This window comes from Manacus vitellinus, unplaced genomic scaffold, assembly GCF_001715985.3.
Source record: "Manacus vitellinus isolate BGI_N305 unplaced genomic scaffold, ASM171598v3 scaffold_44_pilon, whole genome shotgun sequence".
In the NCBI taxonomy this organism is placed as follows: domain Eukaryota; kingdom Metazoa; phylum Chordata; class Aves; order Passeriformes; family Pipridae; genus Manacus; species Manacus vitellinus.
This window is the reverse complement of record NW_021940565.1, coordinates 2,274,974-2,296,643: the sequence shown is the minus strand read 5'-3', so window position 1 is coordinate 2,296,643 and position 21,670 is coordinate 2,274,974. Positions and strand designations below refer to the sequence as shown.

Genomic DNA, 21,670 nt, shown 5'->3' with positions numbered 1-21,670 from the left:
GAGTATCACAGGGCAGGAAGATGGGATAAATGGCCACCACAATCAATCTTCATCTAAAAACTTGTGAAGCAAAGAATTTACCCGGCCTGGTCAGCCTTTGAGTTCAGAGCAACTCTGCTTGTGACTTACACAGATTCATGCAGCCCATGTTCCCACTTAGTCCCAGCAAAACCAAACCTGGATGTGTGTTTCCTTCTACCTTCTCTGGATGAAGAAGGGAGGGAAATCCTGGTGATAGGCACAAAACAGTCTTGATACAGCACAGTCAAAAAACAAAGTAAGTGCAAATTTTCTCCTGGGCATTTTGCCTTTGCAAGGGAAAAGTTGCAAGTGTGAACAGATGAATTAGAAGTGAGAAGGCAAACATCAGGACAGCTGGAGCTTTACTTAAGCCAGTATGTGCTGTCTCTCATAGGTAACCAGGAAGAATCAACGTTTGGGTCTTGTGACCCAGGGGAGGCAACTGGAGTCACTCAGCAGGCATCCAACACGGTGATGACACCTACCCTTGGATGTTGTTGCTCCTGCTGAAGGCAGACATGCTCTCACAAGGACAACAGATGCTACTGCTGTCTTCAGTTTACTCAAGCCACGAGCAGGCACGTGCCTGGGGCTGGGAAGCAGCCCAAGACAGGGAATGTAACGGGAGCCTAGAGGGACCACTGAGCTCACATGAGGACAAGCCTACCAGAGGCCACACAGATTGGCTCTCAACCACACAGCTTCCTCCAAAATGAGAGGAAATAAAGAAGGAAATAAAGGCCTGAGCAATGTAGGGCTGAACACTTCAAGGACTGACTGCACTCCTCACAAATCCCAGCAGCTCCCCGGTCAAAGCTACAGACTCCAGAAACTACATGGCTGCCTTGAATGTATGGAAATGATTCAGTTTGCCTTTACTGACTGCTCTTTTTTGAGGGATAAGCAAGTCAGGGAGATGTCACGTTCTGCAGCACAAGGGTAATGACAGAGAGAAATGACCCTGAGAAAGCCCATCCTCCTTGGGCCATTAGCCTGTCTGACCCAGATCCTTCCCACCAGGACCTGTCCATCCCACCTTAACAAGTAAAATCTGCACAACTCTTCCCACTGCTTTTAATCCCTTGGCTAAAAGAATGGACTTTCAGCTCAAACAAGCTCTTCTTGCAAGCCAGTCCAGTACTAATTCCTTGAGGAGAAGACTTTGACTCTCTGGGTGGAACCACAGAGTTTCTGTGCTGTTAACACCTCAGTTGCACACACAGCCATCGCTCCGTGAAGTCTTCATCCCTTCTAAATCCTCTCCCAGACTGTCCTTTTCCATCCATAGGTTCAATCTGCAAGTGCCATCTGCTCTCCCATCCACTCTCACTAACTTGTACTAAGCTCATTAAGTAATTAAATGCTCAACACTGGGACGTGACTGACTTGCCTGAGGTCTGGAACGCCCCTCACCATGCTGAGCTTTCCCATTAGTACAGTCTTTGATCTCTCTTACCTGTGAGACTGTGATGCCGCATTTCTTGGCTAGCTCTTCTTTGGCTTCCTCACTGGGGTAAGGGTTGCTGAGATGGGAATAGAAATACTCATTCAGGATTTCCGTAGCCTGCTTGTTGAAGTTCCGTCTCTTCCGCCTTCACATGGAGAAAGAGGGAGAAATAGAAGGAAAAGGAAAGGGAATCAGTGCCAGGGATCTAGAAATAGAAATGTAATTTTACATACTCTGACTTTCCAACTTCCCTCCCTCCTTCCCCTGCTCCTGGGAGTATGGAGTGCAATACTTCATGGCCAGGAATTTTCTCCTCTGCACCCTTCGGGTGACACCTCTCTCAGCACCCTCCAAAGCAAGTAATTCTCCATCTGAAACTATCCCTGTGTACCCTCCAGCTCACAGAAGAGTCTGAAAACCGGCATCCAGCTCCTCTGCCTGGGAAGGTGACTCCTGACACCTGGCTGTCGTGGCCAAAGACATCACTGCTACTCTGCAAAGCTCTGTGCTGAGGAAGCAGCGCTGGATATATCCTTGGGGAAGTCTGTTCCAATTACACATAGGCATTATCTGTCTGCTATCTCTTTCCTTGTAGCCCCAGTGTAGCTGCCTCTCCTCCCTTTTGCAAGCTGAAGCCCAAGCCACAGTCTACACGTAGTCAGCTTGGGAAATGAAATAATTTTACAGCAAATCAAAAATCTGGGACAATGGGAACAGTAGGAAAAGGGTAGGAATCTAGAGGGGACAGGATGGCCCGGAGGATGTGCTTTCATCCCTAACTGAAGTGCACATTTTCATCAGAGAGAACTGTTGTAATATGCCAGAGAATTTCCTTCTGCCACAGTAAAACTAGGATGTGCAATTCTCAAGGTAGAGTTGGGAGCCTCCTCGAGACAGGAGCTGGATGTCTTGAATTGCTGTCCCCTCCCCTGCTGAGCCACAGACAACTAAGGGATAAGGAAGGTAAATAACCTCTGTGGCTCAAGACCAGGATACGGCCCTTCAGATGGACCTGAATTCACTCCAGAACCTCTGAACACCTCTCCAAGGCCTCAACAACACTGAATGGTGGGTGGGGAGAAGGCGGGATGAACTCACCGTGCGTCCAGAAATCGGGAGCGCAGGATCATGACGGCTTCACACGTGCTCTGCTTCAGCTGCATCTGGATGGAGCTGAACTTGCGGTGGATGATGCTCACCATCCGCTCGATCTCCTTCGGCGAGATGGGTCGGGTCCGGCTCTGCTCACGCAGCAGGTTCATCACGTGGGTGGTGAATTCGTTGCATGCCTGGGATGGCAAGAAAAGCAAAAGAAACCCCAGGATCGGAAGGTCATTCGACAGTGTCGAGGACGAGACAGAGACAGCGCTGCTAAGGAGGGGAGACCCGAGTGAAGGCCTCAGTGGTTGGGGCTTTTCAGGGCAGACCAAGATCAAGAGTGTGCTGGCACCTGGGGGAGAGAGAAGTTTCTCTCATCTGCCAAGCAGAGAACATGAGACTCCCAACAAACATTTTGGGAAGAGCAGAAGCTGATTTCTTTGCTCTCAGGGGAATAATGGATGGAGCTGGGGAACGTTCATATAGGGTTCATATAAAGCATGAAGTCCCAGCCACTGTTCTTCTGGCTGCGACTGGAGGAGCTATAGATGTGTCCGAGGAAGACCATGAACCTTTTGACCCACTGTCCCTCCTCCTACAGCCCCACCACATGTCCTGCAGAGCCCCCTGTGCTTCACAGAAGCAGGTCCCAGAGAAACACAGCCCTGTTCCACATTCTTGGCACATCAGATAAGAAGTAAATAATGATAATAATTAAAGCCTGACTGAGGCAGGAGCCCTGACAAGAAAGGGCAAGCAGGTAACAATCCCAATTAGTTTGTTGCTGGCACAGCACTGTCTGCTGCTTCTGCTGTCCCCATGCTGTGCCGAGAGGACAGGGCAGTGAGAGGGGACAAGGCAGGGATTTTGAGGCCAGATGAAGGCCACTTCACTGCCCTCTCTTTCATCTGCACAAGCAACTCATGGGCATGATGGGATCCTCTGATTCCCAGAACTAAGCCCCAGAAACCAGGCTGAGGGCAGCACTCGGACACTGATGGTTGGAAATGCCTTTGGTGCTCCTGGGACATGGGAGCTGCTCTGGGGACAGAGTCCCCAGTTCCCATCCTATCATGGGGAAAAAGGGGCAAGCAGGGGTAAGAAGTACTGGCTTTGTGGACAAGTGACATGGGCTTGACTTCCAATGTCACACCCCACCTTTCCAAGCTGAATCCCCACCACGGCTCAGATCCAACAAGGAGACACCCCCGAGGCCAGCACAGCCCCTCCAACTGCCCATCCCCAGCTTCAGCTGATGAGGAAGGAGCAGAAGGTAAGGTCCATCCCTGAAGCCTGTCTTTGTCTGTGCCAAGGGCCTCTCCTTGGACTTGGGTAGTAAGGGACATGAGGTCTCTCTCCCCCTCTTCAGCCTGGGGTCTTGAAAGAGGAGCCCTGACATGCTCTCCACTCCCACCATGGTTGAGGCTTCCTCTTATCGCACAACCCTGTCTCTGCGCCTTGAGGGAGTGACAGCAAGGGCTGAGGAGAGCCACCAAAGGTCATTCTTCTAACCAGCCTTCTGCCTGCTCCCTGCCTCTTCTAATGCCCTGCCAAAACGTCTTTCATGGTGTGACAGTGCTCGGCTTCTCCAACACCAGAGCCCTGCCTGGCCACCCTGACCCCAGCTCCAACCCAGGGGCACCCAGCTAATGTACCTCAGCTTGGCCAGTGTGGCACCTCAAGGGGTAGGACATTCCTCATCCCCACCCCACATCCAGTTAGCCAGCTAAAACAGGGGCTGGGCTGTCTCTAAACCAGAGACCTGAAACCCTGCCTGACCCCTGGCTGTGGAGCCCATCCTGCACCCAGAAAGGAGGGATGCCTTTTTGCTCACACTCCATAAACCACAACCTCTGGGTAGAAACCACAAGGGCAGTGGTGAAGAGAGGTCTGCAGAACATCTGGAAGCATTTGAAAGGAACTGGTTCTGAGCGTTGGTCTGTGAAGCTCTTCATGCAATTGTCAGTGTTACCAATAGCTGCATTTATGACCCGAACAGTTTTTCTTTTTCTTTTTTAAGGATAATTTTCCGCAAGAAAAAAAGAAATTCTTTTCTGGAAAAAGAGCTTTTCAAGCAGAAAACATATTCAAGGAAGATTTTGATTTAAGTCTTGCTTGGAAGAAACTGTTGCCACTGAGGCCAGCACGATAAAGAGGGCTCCTCCTTCACAGGGCCAATTGTGGACAAGATTTTGGGAGAGAAGTGGAAAGCAAAAATCCAAGGGGCAACCCATGCCGAGCGTATTCTCATGCCACATCCCAGCACAACACTCCAGCTCTCCCAACCCTAAAAAAGCATGTTTTCACTCCAATACCCAGCTGCATTTGCCCATACACTCCCAACAATAGATGTCAGTAGCGATCCAGGCTGTGCTCATCCACGCCACAGTGCCGGCACCGAACGGCAGCTGCCCCACTCCGGCTCCTGCTCCCACCGTCCCACGACCACCAACCAGCCCTCTGCCGCGAAGGAGCCTGTTACCTGCTCGTACTTCTCCAGCTCCGTGTGGTAGATCTGTCGGATCTGGGAGAGTTTGGCTCTGTAGTCAGAGTGCTCCACCGAGTTGTCAGAGCCGGCTCCTCCTGACGCGGCGGCGCGGCGGCAGCGGCGGCTGAGCCGCCTCCTTTTTCGGGGCCTGCCACCCCCTCGGCCAGGAGCATGTTGTCTAACCTCATCAGCTGGGGGTCCGTGGGCTCCTCTTCCTGCGCTCCCCGGATGCTCAGCACTGCCAGAGACACAAAGGGGAGAGGACTTAATTCAGGGAAAGGGATGCTCGTCCAAAGTTAGACCATCAACAGGGCTTTTCTTCCTTTCCAAAAGGTACCCCAACAGGCTGGTGCTCCAAGTGCTCATCACCAAGTGCAGCTACTTGGCTCTCCAGGGGCATTCCAGCTCCCTGTTTCCCCCCCTACCTCTTCCCCTCCTTCCTGCAGGAAAGAAGTAGGGCAGAACTGGCAGCGAGCTCACCTCAGAGCTTAACCAGAAATCCACACTTTCTGTTCAAATAGGAAGCAAAACTAGCAACACCAATCAAAAACCAATAAATGCACCCATTCTTGCTGCCAGAAGGGATAGGGACCATATCCCAACTCAAGCATGGGATGGGAAATTAGGAGTCTCCAGCTCTGATCTCATCTTGCTCAGGGGTCCTCTCATGTCACCCAACATGTCATTTACATCAACCCCAGATGGCAGAGAAAGACACACAGAGCCCAGGGCTGATGGTGCCTTGGTTTCCTCATTGTTAAATACAGACAGAGAAGGCTTGAAGGCCATGCTTTTAGCCACACAGTGGGAGCACACGCAAAAAATGTATGAAATCAATTTTATTCTTTGGAAAATGGCTTTTTTTTAAAGAATCCAGACATTCCACTGAAGTCTAAACCACGCTGAGAAAAGGAGCAATAATAAATTAATCCTTCCAGAGCAACTTTCCAAGGAGAGAATTTTCCTCCCCTCTTTGTACTCCCTGCCTCAATTACTGCTCCAACTAAAAGTCCTTCTCCTGACAGGGCTTTCCTGGAAAAACAACATGGGAGCATCCCGACTGCTTGGGATGTCCCAGGTCTGAAGGGCGGAGATGCCCTATGTGCCCCCCCCATGGTCTGTGTTTGAAAACAGAAGGAAAACTTGAGATCTCTGCATGCACACACACGGAGCTGCAAAATAAATGAAATAAATACAATAAATCCTTGATGAGTGAACAAAAAAGGAATTTCCTAAGAGAAATTAATTGTATTTCTCCATCTCATCTGGCAGAGGAGCTCCAAGCACTTTGTAAACACACACACACACACACACACAGCCCCAGCACACACTCACTGCACATGCAGAGTTGGGAAACATTGCATGGGTAAAGCTGTGCCCACTACACCTGAGATGAATATAACCCCCCCTCAAATCCACAGCATAAACAAGAGCAAGTGATTCTCCCTGTCATTCAAATAAAATCAAAAAGCAGTGGGAAATCAGTTGGCAACAAGAAATAAAACCAGAGCAGCTAAAAAACCCCAGCAACCAGAGAGTACGGTCTTCCTCACTCTGAAATAAGTTAAAGACACAGCTATCATCAGTAAAAAATTGAGAGGTTTGGCTAAGTCTAAAATGAGCTTGTGTTTTTTTTTTTAAGCCTCAAAGTCTACTGAAATTACTATTTTCAGGACATTTCATTCATTCATTTCAATCACTTTTTCATTCATGCATTTACTGGCATTTTTGGTATTGAAATATTCACTGATAACAAAGGTGGGAAGGTCAGGGGGGAAAGAAAAGAGAGAAAAAACTCCAAGAAGAGTAAACAGCCAATAAAATGATCTAATAATAAATAACTCCACGCTAGGGAGGATCGTTTCTGTACAGAGGAATGGGGGCACACTGCCAAATTTGGAGCTGGGTGCCAGTTGCCGAGCCCTGAGGAGACAGGACCGGCATCTCCCCCCACCACAGGAGGCTTCCCACGGCACTGCTGGCACCCAGCCATGATGAATAAATCCAAGGGGAGAGGACAGATTTCATCAACAAAATGGTCTGGGGTCTGCGGTCCAGACACCAAACTAAAATAAGAGGTAAAAGTAGCCAAATTCCTTAAAAAGAGAAGAGGGAAGGTGACAGGCTACAGCGGGGAGAGAAAAAACTTGCTATGAAAATAAAAGAGAATAAATTCCTATTCTTCCAGGACAAAAAAAAAAAATCAGTAAATTAAAGCACATCAAAAGCTCAAATACAAAAAGAAAGCAACACAGGTTAAAAATAAAAAAAAATAATAAAAAGAACCTCAAATAAACAAATCAAAAGCAGAGTTGCCAAAACAGGCGCATCTGGATTTCAAAAGGGAATATTTTTAGATTAAAAATCTCAGGAATCATTGACCTGACAGGTAGGCACGAGTGATTAATTAGTTTATGTTTAGAGAGCTGCTTCCTGATGAAAAGCACTGTGTATTCCCGTGAGCTTTACTCCTGTGCCACACGCACAGACCAGCACCTGCTGGGTGGGTGCATTCCCAGCATCCGATGGAGGGACATGTGCCCCCACAGCAGTGACCTAAGCCCAGCTGGGGACCGTGTGGAGCCAGCCTGGTCTCGGCTGTTTGACTGAAATAAGGCATGGGAGTAAATAAATGGAAAGGCCAATGTGTCTAAGCAGGACTGATGCTGCCTATTTATCCCTGGAAAGCTGTGCTCAGCCGAGGAGAAGACAAAATGATTATTTAAAAGCTCCTTTTTTATCTTCCTGGTGTTGTTCCTGGCTCCAAAACGCCTCCTGCCAGGATGCCCAGATTGCTGGGCTCCTTGGCAGCTCCAGCCCTCCAAACTGCCCCCTGTGATGGGATGTGGCTCTGCTGGCTGGGGGGCTCGGGGTGAGCTGGTACAGGCAGCACCCAACCTGTATTGGCTGGGCAGCTGATGGTGAAAGAACCCTGCTCTCTCACCAAATTAAACCAGAATAAATTAAAGCAGAATGATCCCCGGTGGTCCAAGGGGCTACAGGCACGTAGGCATCCAAGGCATTCCCAGGACTCGCCCTTTGCTGCTCCTGATTAAAGAAAAGGGGGGGAAAAAAAGGAAAAAAAAGGAAGAACAAGAAGAAAGAGAGCAACTGGCAGCTGGGGGGAGGAAAATTCATGCAAGACTTTCTGTCCTTGGCTGCTTTCCTGCTGGCTTGGCAGCTCCCAGAGCTGAGGCACAAGCCACTAGATGGTGCTCGGCCCTCGCCCAGGTCCCCCACTGATCAAGATGGGTTTTTATATGTAAATATATACATACACACATACGCAAATATATATATGTGTGTTATATATATACACACATATATATGCGGGTGCATTTTAAAAGCAAACCCAAGCCATGTGCCTTGTCCCTGCCCGGCTGATCGTGGAGCAGAACCGAGGAGCATCCCTGTCATAGGGTCACCACCTCCCGTGGCAGCAGCGGGAGCAGCTGGGGACCATTGAGCCACCAGCCTGCAGTCCGGTCATGGATGTCACCAGGGTCACAGAGACCTGTTCCAGCAGCTGGGAAATGGCTCCCAGCTCACACACTCGCTCCTTCTCCCTCTTGAGGAAGGTATCATAGCCATGGGGTTCAGAGGATGTTGACAAGTCCTAGTCCTGGGCTGGTGGTGTGGCTGCAGTGCAGGACACAGGGAAGTGGCAGCAGGACTGATCTCAGAGAAGCAGGTGAGAAGACAAAGACAAAAATAGCTTCCTGGCTCCTTGTCTGCCCTGCAGTTCAGGGATGCAGGGTGGAAACTGCATCGAGTCACCAAAGCTTCCACATCCTTCAAGATGCTTCCCACCAACATCTCCAAGGAGCAGCTGCAGAGCAGCCAGTTCCATGTTCACATGAGTTGGGCAGCCAGCACTCCATATGTGTCTGTGTCTCCACACCACAGTACCTGTGTGGAGGGGCAGCCACACAGTCTGAGGTACAGCCAGGGTGGGGGCACAGGGCAGGAGAAACAGCCCTTGCCGAATGCCTTTGGAATGGACAGCACCCTGGGGATGGTCTGGGGTTGTGAAGACACCTAAGAAATCCACGAAGGAGGGTACCAAATTCCTCTGGTCCTCTATGCCACCCTCCCCTTCCTTATTTACTCCATTTTCCTGGCAGCATTTTCCCAAAGGAATATGAAAAGTGCAGGAGTCGAGCACACAGCCACCTCTCTTCTCCAAGGCCATGCCAAAATGCTTCCACTTAGCAACCCTTTTCTCTCAACCCCTTCCAAACCCTCCAGATTAGAGGTGTGCAGGCAACACCAGAAGAACGACATTACAAAGGCAATCATGCTGGGGGTGATGGCAGAAGCTTAGCAGGAGACTGTGGCTGAGCAGTAGACAACAGAAAAGGATGCTCAAACTTTCAAGCTCCACTTTTCTTCTAGAAGGAGCAGTTTATCCTACTGTGGTCAGTGTCCTTAAACTGAGATGATGTGGGAAACAGGGGGCTGTCCCAGCCAGACTCCCAGCATGGGATATATACCCTCACAAGAGGTTGCAGGTTGTAGTGGTACCACACTCCCCCATCACTTCTCATTCTCATGTCTCTCCTTGGGTGTGCTCATCCCAGTTAGGTGCCAGCCAGGACTTCTGGGGTGGAAGCCAAAGACCAAGCAGGAGACACCAGAAGAGGTTAAGGCAAGGTGGAGGAGTGGGAACAGCCTCTGCAGGGATGCAGTGGGAACATCCTGGAAGAAGAAGATACAGCGAATGCCAATCTAGGCTGTGACGAGGAAGGAAGAGGTTCCCCAGGGCTGGTGTGGCTGTTCTCCGCTGACCTCAGCAGCCAGAAGCGTGGTCCCGTGAAATTCCTGTGACTGCCAGGTTAAGATTCCCGATAATGACATGAGCTGGCAGTTCCTCTGCAGCCCCATTTGCTGACACCCCCAGCCAAGGGCTGGACCCAGTAGCTGGGTGTTTAAACAAAGCCACCCTACCAAGAAACCTGCTGGGTGGCTTTAAGGAGTTCGGGAGGAGCGTCTGCCCTCCCGCCCGAGCTCGGCTGCTTCTGAAGGAGTTTTCTCATGGTTGTTTCTGCCCATTCCCAACTTGCTGAATTGCCTTTCCAGGGGGACATTTTAAAGGAGAAGGAGATTTCAAGTAAATGATTGCAACTTATCAAAAATAATGTGCTACTTAGCATCGGAGACAAGCATCCTGGCAGGCAGAAATGGGAAGTAGTGCCGGAGCAGATGGGAGTAATTACGTTGTGATTTTCAGAAGGGTTTTCTTTCCTGCCTCCACTGTGCCTAAGATGTACCGTGGGGGAGGCGAGGGGGTGGGGGTGGAAACAACCCACCCAACAACAGAGTTTCAGGAGAGGCAGATAGACAATTCCCTTGTTGGGCTGAGCTGGCATTTGGTGTGACCTTCCCATGGGGAAACCAGAGATGCCGGGCACTGGTGGAGCTGCTCCCACTGTGGGATGAGATGCCTCCTTCCCCACCAAGACACTCATCTGCCACCAATGACACCTAACCCGCACATCAAGGCATAGCCCAAATCCTTTCCTGGACTGGTGCGTGCCCCTGAGGGGTAGTGCAGCCAAGGAAGGCTTTGCAGCTCCTCCCTGGGAACCTCAAAACTCCTGCACAGACCCACACAGTGCCCAGCCTGGTTTCAGCACACCTGGAACATCAGCCCTCTTCCAACCTTTTGCAATTTAGCCACCATCACCAACATGAGCTTGGGGAGATGCAGCTTCAGGAGTCACACAAGCTCACTGGAAAATGTTGTTTTTGTTAAACATATGTTTTTACACCTCCAGGTCTAAAACAACAGCCAGCAAACATAGGGACAGCTACAATGCCAGCAAACGTCCCTCCTAACAAAACCAGTAACTAATCACCTTTTAAACCCATCTTAATATTCCCTGGAGCCTGAGACTACATTTGTGAATGCTGAAGATCAACAGCACTGAACTTGGGACAAGAATATTCCCGTTTGCCTCATGTTTGAGGACAGTTACGTGCTCAGTGGCTTGCAGCAGGCTGGCTGCATCCTCCTTGTACTCGTATGTGTAGCTGCAAGCAAGTCAGGAGAGTTGGGGTTTGCTTCCTCGATTGACTCATGATGCCATGGGCTTGAGCTGCTCTTCCCAAACTTCCTCTGTGCAGAAAAGGCCCCAAACTCCATGCACCTACCCTAAACTCCTGGGGTTTTTGCACCTACCTAAACTCCTGGGGTTTTTTCCAGTGCAAGCATGTTTGCAGCCTACTTTCTTCTGCAACAGCAAATCCCCCACACCAACGAAAATTCAGTGTCTTTGATCTTATCACAGAATCTCAGAATGGTTTGGGTTGGAAGGAATCTTAAATATCATCTCATTCCAAGTCCATGCCACAGGCAGGGACACCTTCCACCAGACGAGGTTGCTCCAAGCCCCATCCAACCTGGCCTTGGACATTTCCAGGGATGGGGCAGCCACAGTTTCTCTGGGCAACCTGTGCCAGTGTCTCACCACCCTCACAGCTCTCTCATTAAATAAAAAGTTGCCTATTTGTCAAAATAAACCCTCAGAGCTTTGTGGAGGATGCTAAAGCACCTCTAAGCTGAGTCTTCACACTGCCAAGTCAAGGGCCCACATGACACAGCAACACAAATGCCTTCTTGGCAAAGCACACAATGTCCATCTTAAATGGGAATCACAGTCTTGGTAACCAAGGTGGAGCATTTCACTGTCAAGCAATCACAGGGATTTAGACCTTGTCTGGATATATTCATCACATCTACATAAAGCCACTGAGAAAAATCAACATCAAAACGCAAATACCTATTTCCAACATGAATAGAAGCTAGAATTTCTAAACACACTGACACACGCCCTTCCAGGGAGCAGAAATTAAGAGAAGCTCATGTGTTTTTTTCTTATAATTGACATTAAAAGTTCCCCTCCTCACTCCAATCTTTCCAGAACTTACAAATGGATGAACAGATTTTTGCTCAGATTTTCCAAAACAGGCTGCCGTGAGATGAGGCATGGAAAAATTCAGCTGGCAAAATGGCTTTTTGTGCATCTACTTATTTATTTATTTCCCAGAAAAAGGAGGAACTCTGTGAAACTGATGGGCCGTTTCTGCCACCAATTTTCACAGCCATAAAACAAACCAAAAATCCCAGCAACAAATCAAGAAAGAGGCTTGCACCCAGAAGCACTACAAAGCCACCCCGTACCACTGCAAACCCACCTCATCTCCCAACACAGGAGTGTCCTTCAGGGCTCTTTGGAAACAGAGCACTCAAACTATTTTGCGAGAGATGCTTTTAAAGGTGGAGAAGTGTTCCTTGAGTCCATAAAACTGTGATAAAATACTCCCAGAGAGGTGGGAGCAAGTCACACCAGTTCAGAGCAATAGTCCATGTAGCTCCAGCCATGGCCAATGAACCCAAATGGAGACCCAACCAAGGCCATGAGCAACAGCAGAAGCATCAGATGCTCAGGGCAGTGTCACTTCCCCCAGCTCTCCTCTACCCACCACCAGTTTGAGAACTTGCGTCGCAACCCAAATTCAGATCAATCGAAAATGCTTCCTAAATCAAAAATGAAATCCCCTCCCACTTCATGTTACCATCTCCCCCCCTCTCTCTTTTTTTTCCTAATGAAAATTTGTGTCGATTTCAAACCAATCAAACTGCTTTAAAAAACAGTAACTTCCCACCTTTCCGGGGTGGAGGGTGTCCAAGTTATTTGCTGAATCCAACACAAATTAAAAAAAAAAAAGAAACAACCTTAATTTTGGGGTGTGGGAAACAGGAGAAGGGAATTTATCACATGTCAAAAAGTTTCTCAGCTCCCAGCAGCAGCTCTCCATCACTTCAGGAGGATGCAGCTTGCATGTGCCACCGAAGCTGCAGAAGAGAAACACTTATTTCATAGCACTGGCAAAGAGTCTGCACCAGTTTTTTCCTAACCCCATCCCAAATGCCAAATGGGTTGCCATAGTGAGCGAGGATCTAGCTGCAAAATGATCAAAAGGTCTGGAAAATTATTACTAACACACTGGGGTGGAAAAGAATATCCCCCCCCAAACTGGACAACGATCTAAAATAGCCACAAAAATAAGGCACAATGTTGCTGTGATTACTGAAAACCAGATTCTCCATGAAATGTGACTCCATGGGGAAGCTGAATGAACACAGATGAGCTTGTCTTTCCAGTCCTTCCCTGTATCCTGCTCCTGCCGACCAGTTTAGCTCATGGGTAGTAACTGAGCCTGGTAAGGAAACTTCTGACACCGGCCCCACATGCTCAGTTATTGCTACATCATTGTTGACTGAAACACTGTGGATCAAATTTAAGCATTTTCTAATTTTCTCTTTGTAGTCCTGACCCCACAAGCCATGTTTTCCTCATGGATGCTTCACTGCAGGCTGGTGGTCAACTCCCATTGGCTTCGGCAGCAAAACTCCCAGCTGTAATTTTCACACCTGAAATCTGGGGACAGGTAGCACTCAGAGCCAGAGCTGATTGAACCTCTTGCACCACACACAGATTGCCAAGCAGGTTGTAAGTGCTTGCAAAAATTAAAAACAAGGCAATCAAGGCCAACCACCCCCCCAGTGGACAAATGACCTCCTCCCTGCCCAGTCCCAGCAGCTGCCAAGCCACTTCTGCCACGTCCATGAAGTAGCAGACCCTCACAACTCCACCTAATCAGGCAAATCAGCTTCATCTCACCCAGTAACACTCTGCAACCAATCCATCACACCAGGGCTGAACTCTGGGCACCGAGGGCTCAACCTTGTCCTATTGGCACTCTGCTCTTGGAAGAGCATGGATAAGTGTTGGCCTGCACACAGGTTCCCTTCCCATCCCACTGAGCACCTCATGCATCCCTGAAACAGGCTGATGCTGGGGAGTGATGCTGAAGCTGGCTAGAGCAATCCCACACTCAGCTAATCTCACAAAGCAGTTTTCCCTTTCCTAAACAGGGCAGGATTAGCAGGCTCCAGTTACAGCCATGAAGTGGAATCAATCCCTTATCTGCACAGGCAAACCCACAGCAGGTTTCAAATTCTCCAGCCACACCAACCACACCATAAGGGAGACACTGTGCACGGCCACCCAGCCTCCCCCATCCCACCCTCCTCTATCCCACCAGGACCAGGACCAACCTCCAGCTGCTCAGAGCAGCAGTGGCAGGAGTTAAAGGAAAGCAGAGTGAGATTCAGTGCTGCTCTGCTGCTGGGCCAGATTTGAGCAGAAGATGTGACTCGGATGACTGACCACAGGCTGGCCTGGCCAGGAGAGGACCATATACCATGGAGAAAAGCCTCAGTGCCTTCAAGACCTCCTGTGCCCGGACTTCACCTTCTCCAGGTGGAGTCTGGGTGATGGACCCAAGCTGCCCCTGCACCACCAAGAGCACAAATGGTCACTGAGAGACAGAGTAAGTCATTGTCCCCACCCCAGGAGATGGCTCAGATGGACCTGGCGCTTGTCACGCCTGGAGACACATCCCAGCCTGGAGCACGGAGTGGACCTGGGGCTCCCTAAGCCCTACAGGAACAAATCAGCAAACAAAAGATGGGATTGCTCCCAGGTCAGGTCCAGCCATAAACCCCCTTTCTGAACGCCAGTTGGGCTGGGATCTGCACGGTGCTTTGCATATGAATTCTCTTTGCTGAAAAGAAGTGGGTCCTTTGAATGAGCTGAATCTGTTAATGAGAAGCCGGGGCCTCCAGAGCTCCTCTGAGGACAAGGGTCCCAGTTTGACCACTCCCCCCCACCTCCTCCGCCTCCCCCTTCCCCTGGGCCAAGCCCTGAAACCCGAGAACAAACAAAGAGAGGTTTTCCCCCAGAAGGAAGCTGCCTTTCCAGCCTGCTCCCCTCTCCAAAGGTCATCTCCCCTGGACACACTGCCTCTGCAAATGGCTGCTCAATGCACAAAGTGGCTGGGGCATGAAAGTCATAAGTGAAAAAAGACTGGCAGGAACCCAAGCTGAAAAGCTGCATTTCAGATTATCTTCCCCTGCCATCCTTCAAAAAAGATGACCTGTGAGACTCTGTCCAAGGAAAGCTGGCTTGGAGCTCATTAGATGGCAACGTCCCACTCAAGTCTCGGGTTTGCTAAATACTCTGAAGGTACCCACTGCCTATCACACATCTGAGAGTGCTGCTGCTCTGTAGCCAAGTTGATGGCCTTGCCATGGGCTAGACTTGGGATCTTGTGCAATATAGGAGAGCCAAGCCATCACAGAGAATACACTGGTTTTTCCCTCCCTTTCTCTCTGACAAAGTGGGCAGCACAGAATGACAGACATCTTTACAAAAGCTGGGACACACATGGAACTGCTCCCACTGCAAAGTGTCCTGGGGCCATGTCCTCTCCCTCCACTGCCAAGGGATCTCCCCATCTCCTGCTTATGGGCACAGTCTCTGCCCAGAACCACCTTCCCATTTCCAGCAGCAAACTCCCGGTGCAACCCAAGAGCTGAGTGTGGCCCTTGTCAATCTTCTGATCACTTGAAGGCAGCCTGGGTGCTTGGAGAAGGTGGCTGCAGGAACAGTATATCATTTTTTTGGTGCATACAGACAAGAGAGAAGCAAAAGAGAAGGAAGAAGGAACTACGAAGCAAGGATTCTCCACCCATTAGGAATGGACTTTGCAGTAGGAAACCTACTGCCCTGGCAAAGGGGAGACTGTAGCCTCTGCTGAGTATGAAGTTCTACCATTGGTGACCGTCTCCTCTGAGGTCAGCTATGGACCAGAGACTGCCTTATGGAGGTTGAACTCTGCTCTTCCCTGAGACAGTCTCCTGTTCCAGAAGCATTAGAAACCATTCCTCCACACATCCATGACTCCCCAGCCACGACAGCAGGCAATTAAAAACCTTTTCAACGACAAATCTGAAAGTAAGCTGTATGCCTATGAGGACAGGTCAAGCACAAAGCACAAGAAGAAAGCACAACCAGGGGTATTGGAAATCCCACCCCAGCTCCTGTAGTGTAATGTAGCCACCATTCAGATGCAACACATCAGCCACTGGACAATTTCAGACATCTACTTTCAGTGTTACAGATGTCAGTTAAGGCAGGACCAGAGCCAGCCTCCCCGGAGCCTGGATGCATGTCACCCCTGTGCTTTTGAAGTACCACAACTCTCCAGAACTAAATGTTCCTGTAAATCCTTGCAGACTTATGCACAAGTCACCATCCCTGAAGGTATTAAAAGACATGTAGATGTGGCACTTAAGGACATGGTTTAGTGGCAGAGTTGGCAGTGCTGGGCTAATGGCTGGATTTGATCTTAAAGGTCTTTTCCAACCTAAATGATTCTATGATTCTAGGTCTTTCTCTCTATGCCATACAGAAAACCCCTCAAAAACTACCTGAATGCTCCTCTTCCATTCTCTTGGTTTCCAAGCTTGTCCCACTCACAGCACCGCAGAGAGGGCAGGTTTGCCCAAGCCTAGACAGTCCATCAAGCTCCCAGGGCTAAGACACGCTATCCTGAACACAACTTTGCTGCGATGCAATGATCCCAGGCAGACAAACGAGCACATTTTCTGCACGATGCTCAGTCCCTCGCACCACCGTGCCGACCTGCTGAGCCTGGCGTCAAACGCGGTCCTCGAGCGCGCCAGACAAAGCCCGACTCTTTGAAAGGCAACAGCCGGTCGGCAGCGTTTTAAGGCCAGAAAACAGCTCTGAACGTTCAGTTCCTTCTTTAAATAGAGGCCCCTTCTGTAAACGATCTGTTTGGACAGGAGGGAGAGTGCTGCAAGAGTCCAAGCGCTTGTGAAATAGGATCGGATGCCTTCACTCCTGCTCCATTCAAAACATGTGGGGGGAAGAAAGAAACCCAAAACTGGCAAGGCGAGATGGGAGGAGAGAGCCCCCGCACCTCCGCGCTCCTGGAAGGGTGCGAGACACCAGAGAAAATGGGAACAATAATTAAAAAGGATCAATTAGTGACATTTCTGTTTCGAGGTGCCTGTGTGTGTTTAATTATATTCCATGCAAGAGGCTGTTGACGCAGATTTCCGTGCTGCGGGGCGGTGGTGTAACGGGATCCGGCTCTGCCTTCTACCTCAGACAACCCCACTCAGGGCTTTACCACCAAGCTCACCCACCTCCAGGGTTTGGCAGTGCCCTGGGGCAGAGGGGGGTTGACACCCAGCCCCACAGCACACCGGCCAGACAGAAGGACGCACAGCTCCCCCTGCCCCTGCAAGAGAGGCCCCCATCAGAACCAGAGAGGAGATTAAAAAGGGAGCAAAAAAAAAGAAAAAAAAAAAATCTTTGCCCGACTCCGGCTGCGTCCCAGATCAAAGATCATCTCCAGCGAGGCCATCTGGTCCTTGTAAATGTAAAACCAAATTGAAAGCCCTGCCCTCACCTCCTCCGACTCCCTCAGCAATATTGCTTTTACCGGCCGGGGATGGGGAAGGAGCTCGCAGAAGGCATCTGTATGTAATATAGAGCCCCCGTGCAGCTGGGCTGGAGGCTTGCAACCCCCCTTCTTGTTAATCACAAAGCAGAGGTAAATGTTTTCTTTGGATCTCTAGGGGCCCTGTTATTCCCAGGGCCTTCAGAAGAGTCCATGGCAGCAACCCTGGGATGAAGGAGGGCTGCCCTGCATTCCCATCGCTCCTCTCTGTCCGCAGACCGGGTTGTTGCCCCTGTCAACAGGGACACACTGGAAGGGAAGATGTCCCCACCATCCCAGCAGTGTCCCCACCACCACAAAAGCCATGCAGCACCCTCCTTCCCCAGCCCGAGCAGGCTTCTCCTACCATCGCTCCTGGCCCGCGATGCAAAAGGGGATGCAGAGCCCAATAAATAAACAGAGAAAGAGGAGGACTGAGCTGAGAGCTTTCAAAAAGGGGACACATTGCATCTGAGCCAAAAATGACTTGTGAAAAACCCCACCACTGCCAACCCAAATACTCCAGGCTTGACTTGAAAGGCATGTGGGATCCGCTATCGAGAGGAGAAAGCTACACCGGAGACGTCGCAGGCGAAGAAGAGGCAGCTTGAGGAATTCTTACCCATCAAGCTTTATTGTGTTATTCCAACTAAGCACAGACAAAAAGACAAATCTCAGCTCCCTACTTTCATTTATAATTGAACCCAGTCCAGAAGGATGGAGCAAGTACCATCTGTAATGCAGAGTGCATTAGCAGCCGGCAGAATGAAATATTCAAATTACTGTAGGCTACCTCGCATTTCAATGACAGGGTTACAAAAACCTGACTTGTAAGTGGAGATTGGACTGGAAGAACAGAAAGTTTGTTTCTCCAGTGCATGAATTAACCTAACAAAATGTTACTTTCAGGGAAAAAAAAAGCATTTGCCTGGGTAATTCTGCAACATATCCCAACAGGTTCACGAGAAAAAAAATATTATTCCGTTTAGCTATCCTAATTGATATATTGTCCAGGGAGAGGAAAAAACTCAGGGAAAAAAGGGCAATGCTTTTCATTTTGGCTGAAGACACTGAGTAAATAAGACTTAGGTGTGCACAACCCTTACCAGCACGTACAGGTCCTGCAAGCAGGGATGTGTGGCAGCAGGAATGTGCATCCATGGGCTGTGTCAGGGCAGTACCTGCACAGGCCACAGGCTTTTGATGTGTTGTAAAATTTGAGTATGCAAATCAGCCCTCGATTTTCGTGCTTGTGCCTGTGCCGGGATCCATTCTTTTTGATATCGTTAATCAGGGCTGCCGAAAAGCCTGACACAGTAAGTGGCTGTAGCCCCTAGCAGTAGTCAAGATAGAGTGACAGGCTCCATTTAAGATGTCACAGCATATAATAAAGTGTAAAACTATACTTAAAATAAACGAGATAGAAACAATAAACTTGACTCCGGCTTTGAACTTTCTGGGAGAGCAGCAGGGAGATGTGAGCACACACGTGTGCAAGCAGGCACAGGGCTGGGGTGGCTGGAGAGGACGGTCCCACACCAGCCTGCTGCCCAGGTGAGAGCAAGGAGGGGTGACCCCCATGTCCTCTAAAGGATCAGAGCTCCTCAGCAACCCTGTGATAACAACCAGTCTGCACGTGGGACATCTCTGGTGCTTCTGGATGTGGATGTTAAGGAGTAGGAAGAAGACAGGAAGTCATAACTGGGATCTGCCAGGGAATGAGGGGATGGCCAGGCCATGATGGGCATGTGACTGTATCAAGGACACCACTGAAGGGGCTGAGTTTTGCTTCAAGGAGCTTCACAGAGAAGAAGGGATTTACACGCTGCAGGTGTCACCTCCAATCTCCTGAATGGAGACTGGGACAAGGCAGTCCAAATCACCCTTCTGTCCCAGGCAGCCAGGGAGCATCACCAACTTCTGGCCACGCTCTCAGGATATCCCTTTCCCTCCATCTCCATACAGTAATGCCAGGATGGGATGAAGCAGCAATGCCCTCAGCATCTCCAGCCTGGGCTTGGCCATATGCCCCAGAACCAGAAGCCACAGCAGATGCTGGAACCCTTCCCTGGCAGGATGAGGATCAGGCCCATGCAGGGCGGGGGGGCAGGGGAGGGGAACATACTAAAGAAAGCCCCATTTCACTCCACAAATCACTTCTCCATACCCCAAAACCTCCTGCGTGCCCGACAGCAGCTCTCGGTGCTGAGACAAACCAGTCGCTCTTCCCTCCTGCTAAGCAGTTAAATTAGAGAGTATTCAATTAATAACAGCTGAATATTCTGTCACATTTAGGAAGATGTATGGTAAGACAAGCGAGTTGTGATGTCTGTGACAGAAATGATAAAAGTTCTCCCGACACAGCCTGGCAGATACTTGGCTGGAGGAACCGCTTGCTCTCATGGACTCCAACGTCAGCACAGACACCAGGCCCAGTGCTGCCTTCAAAGGAGAGACACTCCAAATTGCACAGGAGAACCACTGCCAAAATGGCTTGCAGGCAGCTCCCTCCCGCCTTCCTTCTGGGATCCATCTGAGATGCAGGGATGAGACCCTGGAGAAGACCTTGGCCAAGAGAGGGCCGAGACAGTGCCTGTCAGCACTGTGATGGCAAGCATCACTCAGCAGAAGCTCAAACCCTCCTGTGTCACCCAAAGACCACCCCATAACACTCATCCCAAGCTGCCTCGGTTTACCCATTTGCAAAAGGATGGTGAACATATCCCAAGCAATCCACTCCAGTGGGGACCAGGGCAGTGCTTGCATGACACCACGACCATGGACAAGCCCCTGCTGTCCGGTAACACATTCCCCATTTAATTAGGGGATGTGGCGTGGCCAGGGGACACACGGGAACGGTGCTCCGGAGGCCGCCTCCGTTTTTTCTGGGGGGTTGTTTTTCACCGGTGTTGTTTGCGAACACAGTTTTGTTGCTAAGAAACTACCTTCATATTGCTCGGAGAGCAAAGACAAAGCAACCGTCAAAATAACACCCTATTTTGACAGTAGCCAGATCGTAACCATAAATGATCCATTTTCCTCGCTCTCCTGTGTGCTCATTAACCTGATCTAAATACCATAATCCCACATATAACCTGCACCCTACAGATACACAGGCACAGCACATGCAGGCACCAGGGACCTCACGTGCAGGGGGTTCCATTGCATCCATTCACCCCCAAGTAAATGCTGAAGGAATCAGATCTGGGAAGAGGAGCAGGTTCCCCAGGGAGGCCCCATGGCTCCCTTCTAGGCAGGAACATGGCACCACATCTTTAAGTGAGAGATACATGAGAAACAACAGTGAGAAGCTAAGACCTCTGCAGCATGATGGCACAGCCCTAGTTTGGGGAGAAATGTAATTACCGTTGGCTTTGGGTTTGTTGGGTAGGTTTGGGCTGCTTGCTGTGGTTTTTTAAGTCCCAGGGGAGAAAATGCATGGGGGAAATCAAATCCATTCACTGCTCAATTTTCAATAAAGCAGCCTCTTGCTGCTTTAAAAGTGGAGAGATCTTGTCACATGGGGAAGATCAGAGTACATCACCCCCCCATCACCTCAACACAGATATATGTTCCCAAACCAAGTCATAGAATCCTGAAAAACAATTTGCCAATGCATCCACCTCCTAGGGCAGGGGAACATCTCTACCTTTCCTGCCAGAGCATCTCTGGCCCCTCTTTGCTGGTACCACTGCAACCCGGGTGGGTCCTAGGTTGAAAAGCAACTCACCTTCCTTCCTCAAAAAAAAAAAGGCAGGAGAGGGACAAAAGCACATCTAGGACAGTAGTACCTACAGGAAGGTGCTTCTTGGTTTAATCCAGGACCATTCAGGATGATGCACAAGGATAAAAGGTTTTAGTGGATGCAGAAGCACAGTGAGGTCAGCAGTGCCCTACTCACACCAAAAATCAAGAGGAAAGCACATGGTCTGTTTGCCACGGATCTGCCACTGCTGACTTAAGGGCAGAGGGAAAGGCAGGGAAAAAGCCAGGCTGAAAACTGCAACCTGTCATCCTAAGGCAACCCAAAGGGCCTCCCGTGCTTCAGCAAACCCCTGGTGCAAGAAAGGACACCCAGAGTCACAGCACAACTGCTGTGGCTCTCACCACCCCAGCAGGACAGCAAACACAGACCTGCTGTCCTCGACCACCACCCAACCCCAGCAATCACCAGCTTGAGAGCTGACCCAGAGCCCGGACATGCTGCCAGTAGGATGTCAGAGGGATCACTGCCC

General features: G+C 49.9%; 1 protein-coding gene across 1 annotated transcript in view; it reads right to left on the bottom strand.

Moving 5' to 3' along the window:
* The window catches only part of PBX1 (PBX homeobox 1), a 131,272-nt gene that overhangs the window by 21,865 nt on the left and 87,737 nt on the right, over positions 1-21,670 (bottom strand). The window contains 4 exon segments of the mRNA XM_018079024.3: positions 1,478-1,613; positions 2,567-2,757; positions 5,049-5,164; positions 5,167-5,292. Of these exon segments, the coding sequence (XP_017934513.3) occupies positions 1,478-1,613; positions 2,567-2,757; positions 5,049-5,164; positions 5,167-5,292 (569 nt within the window).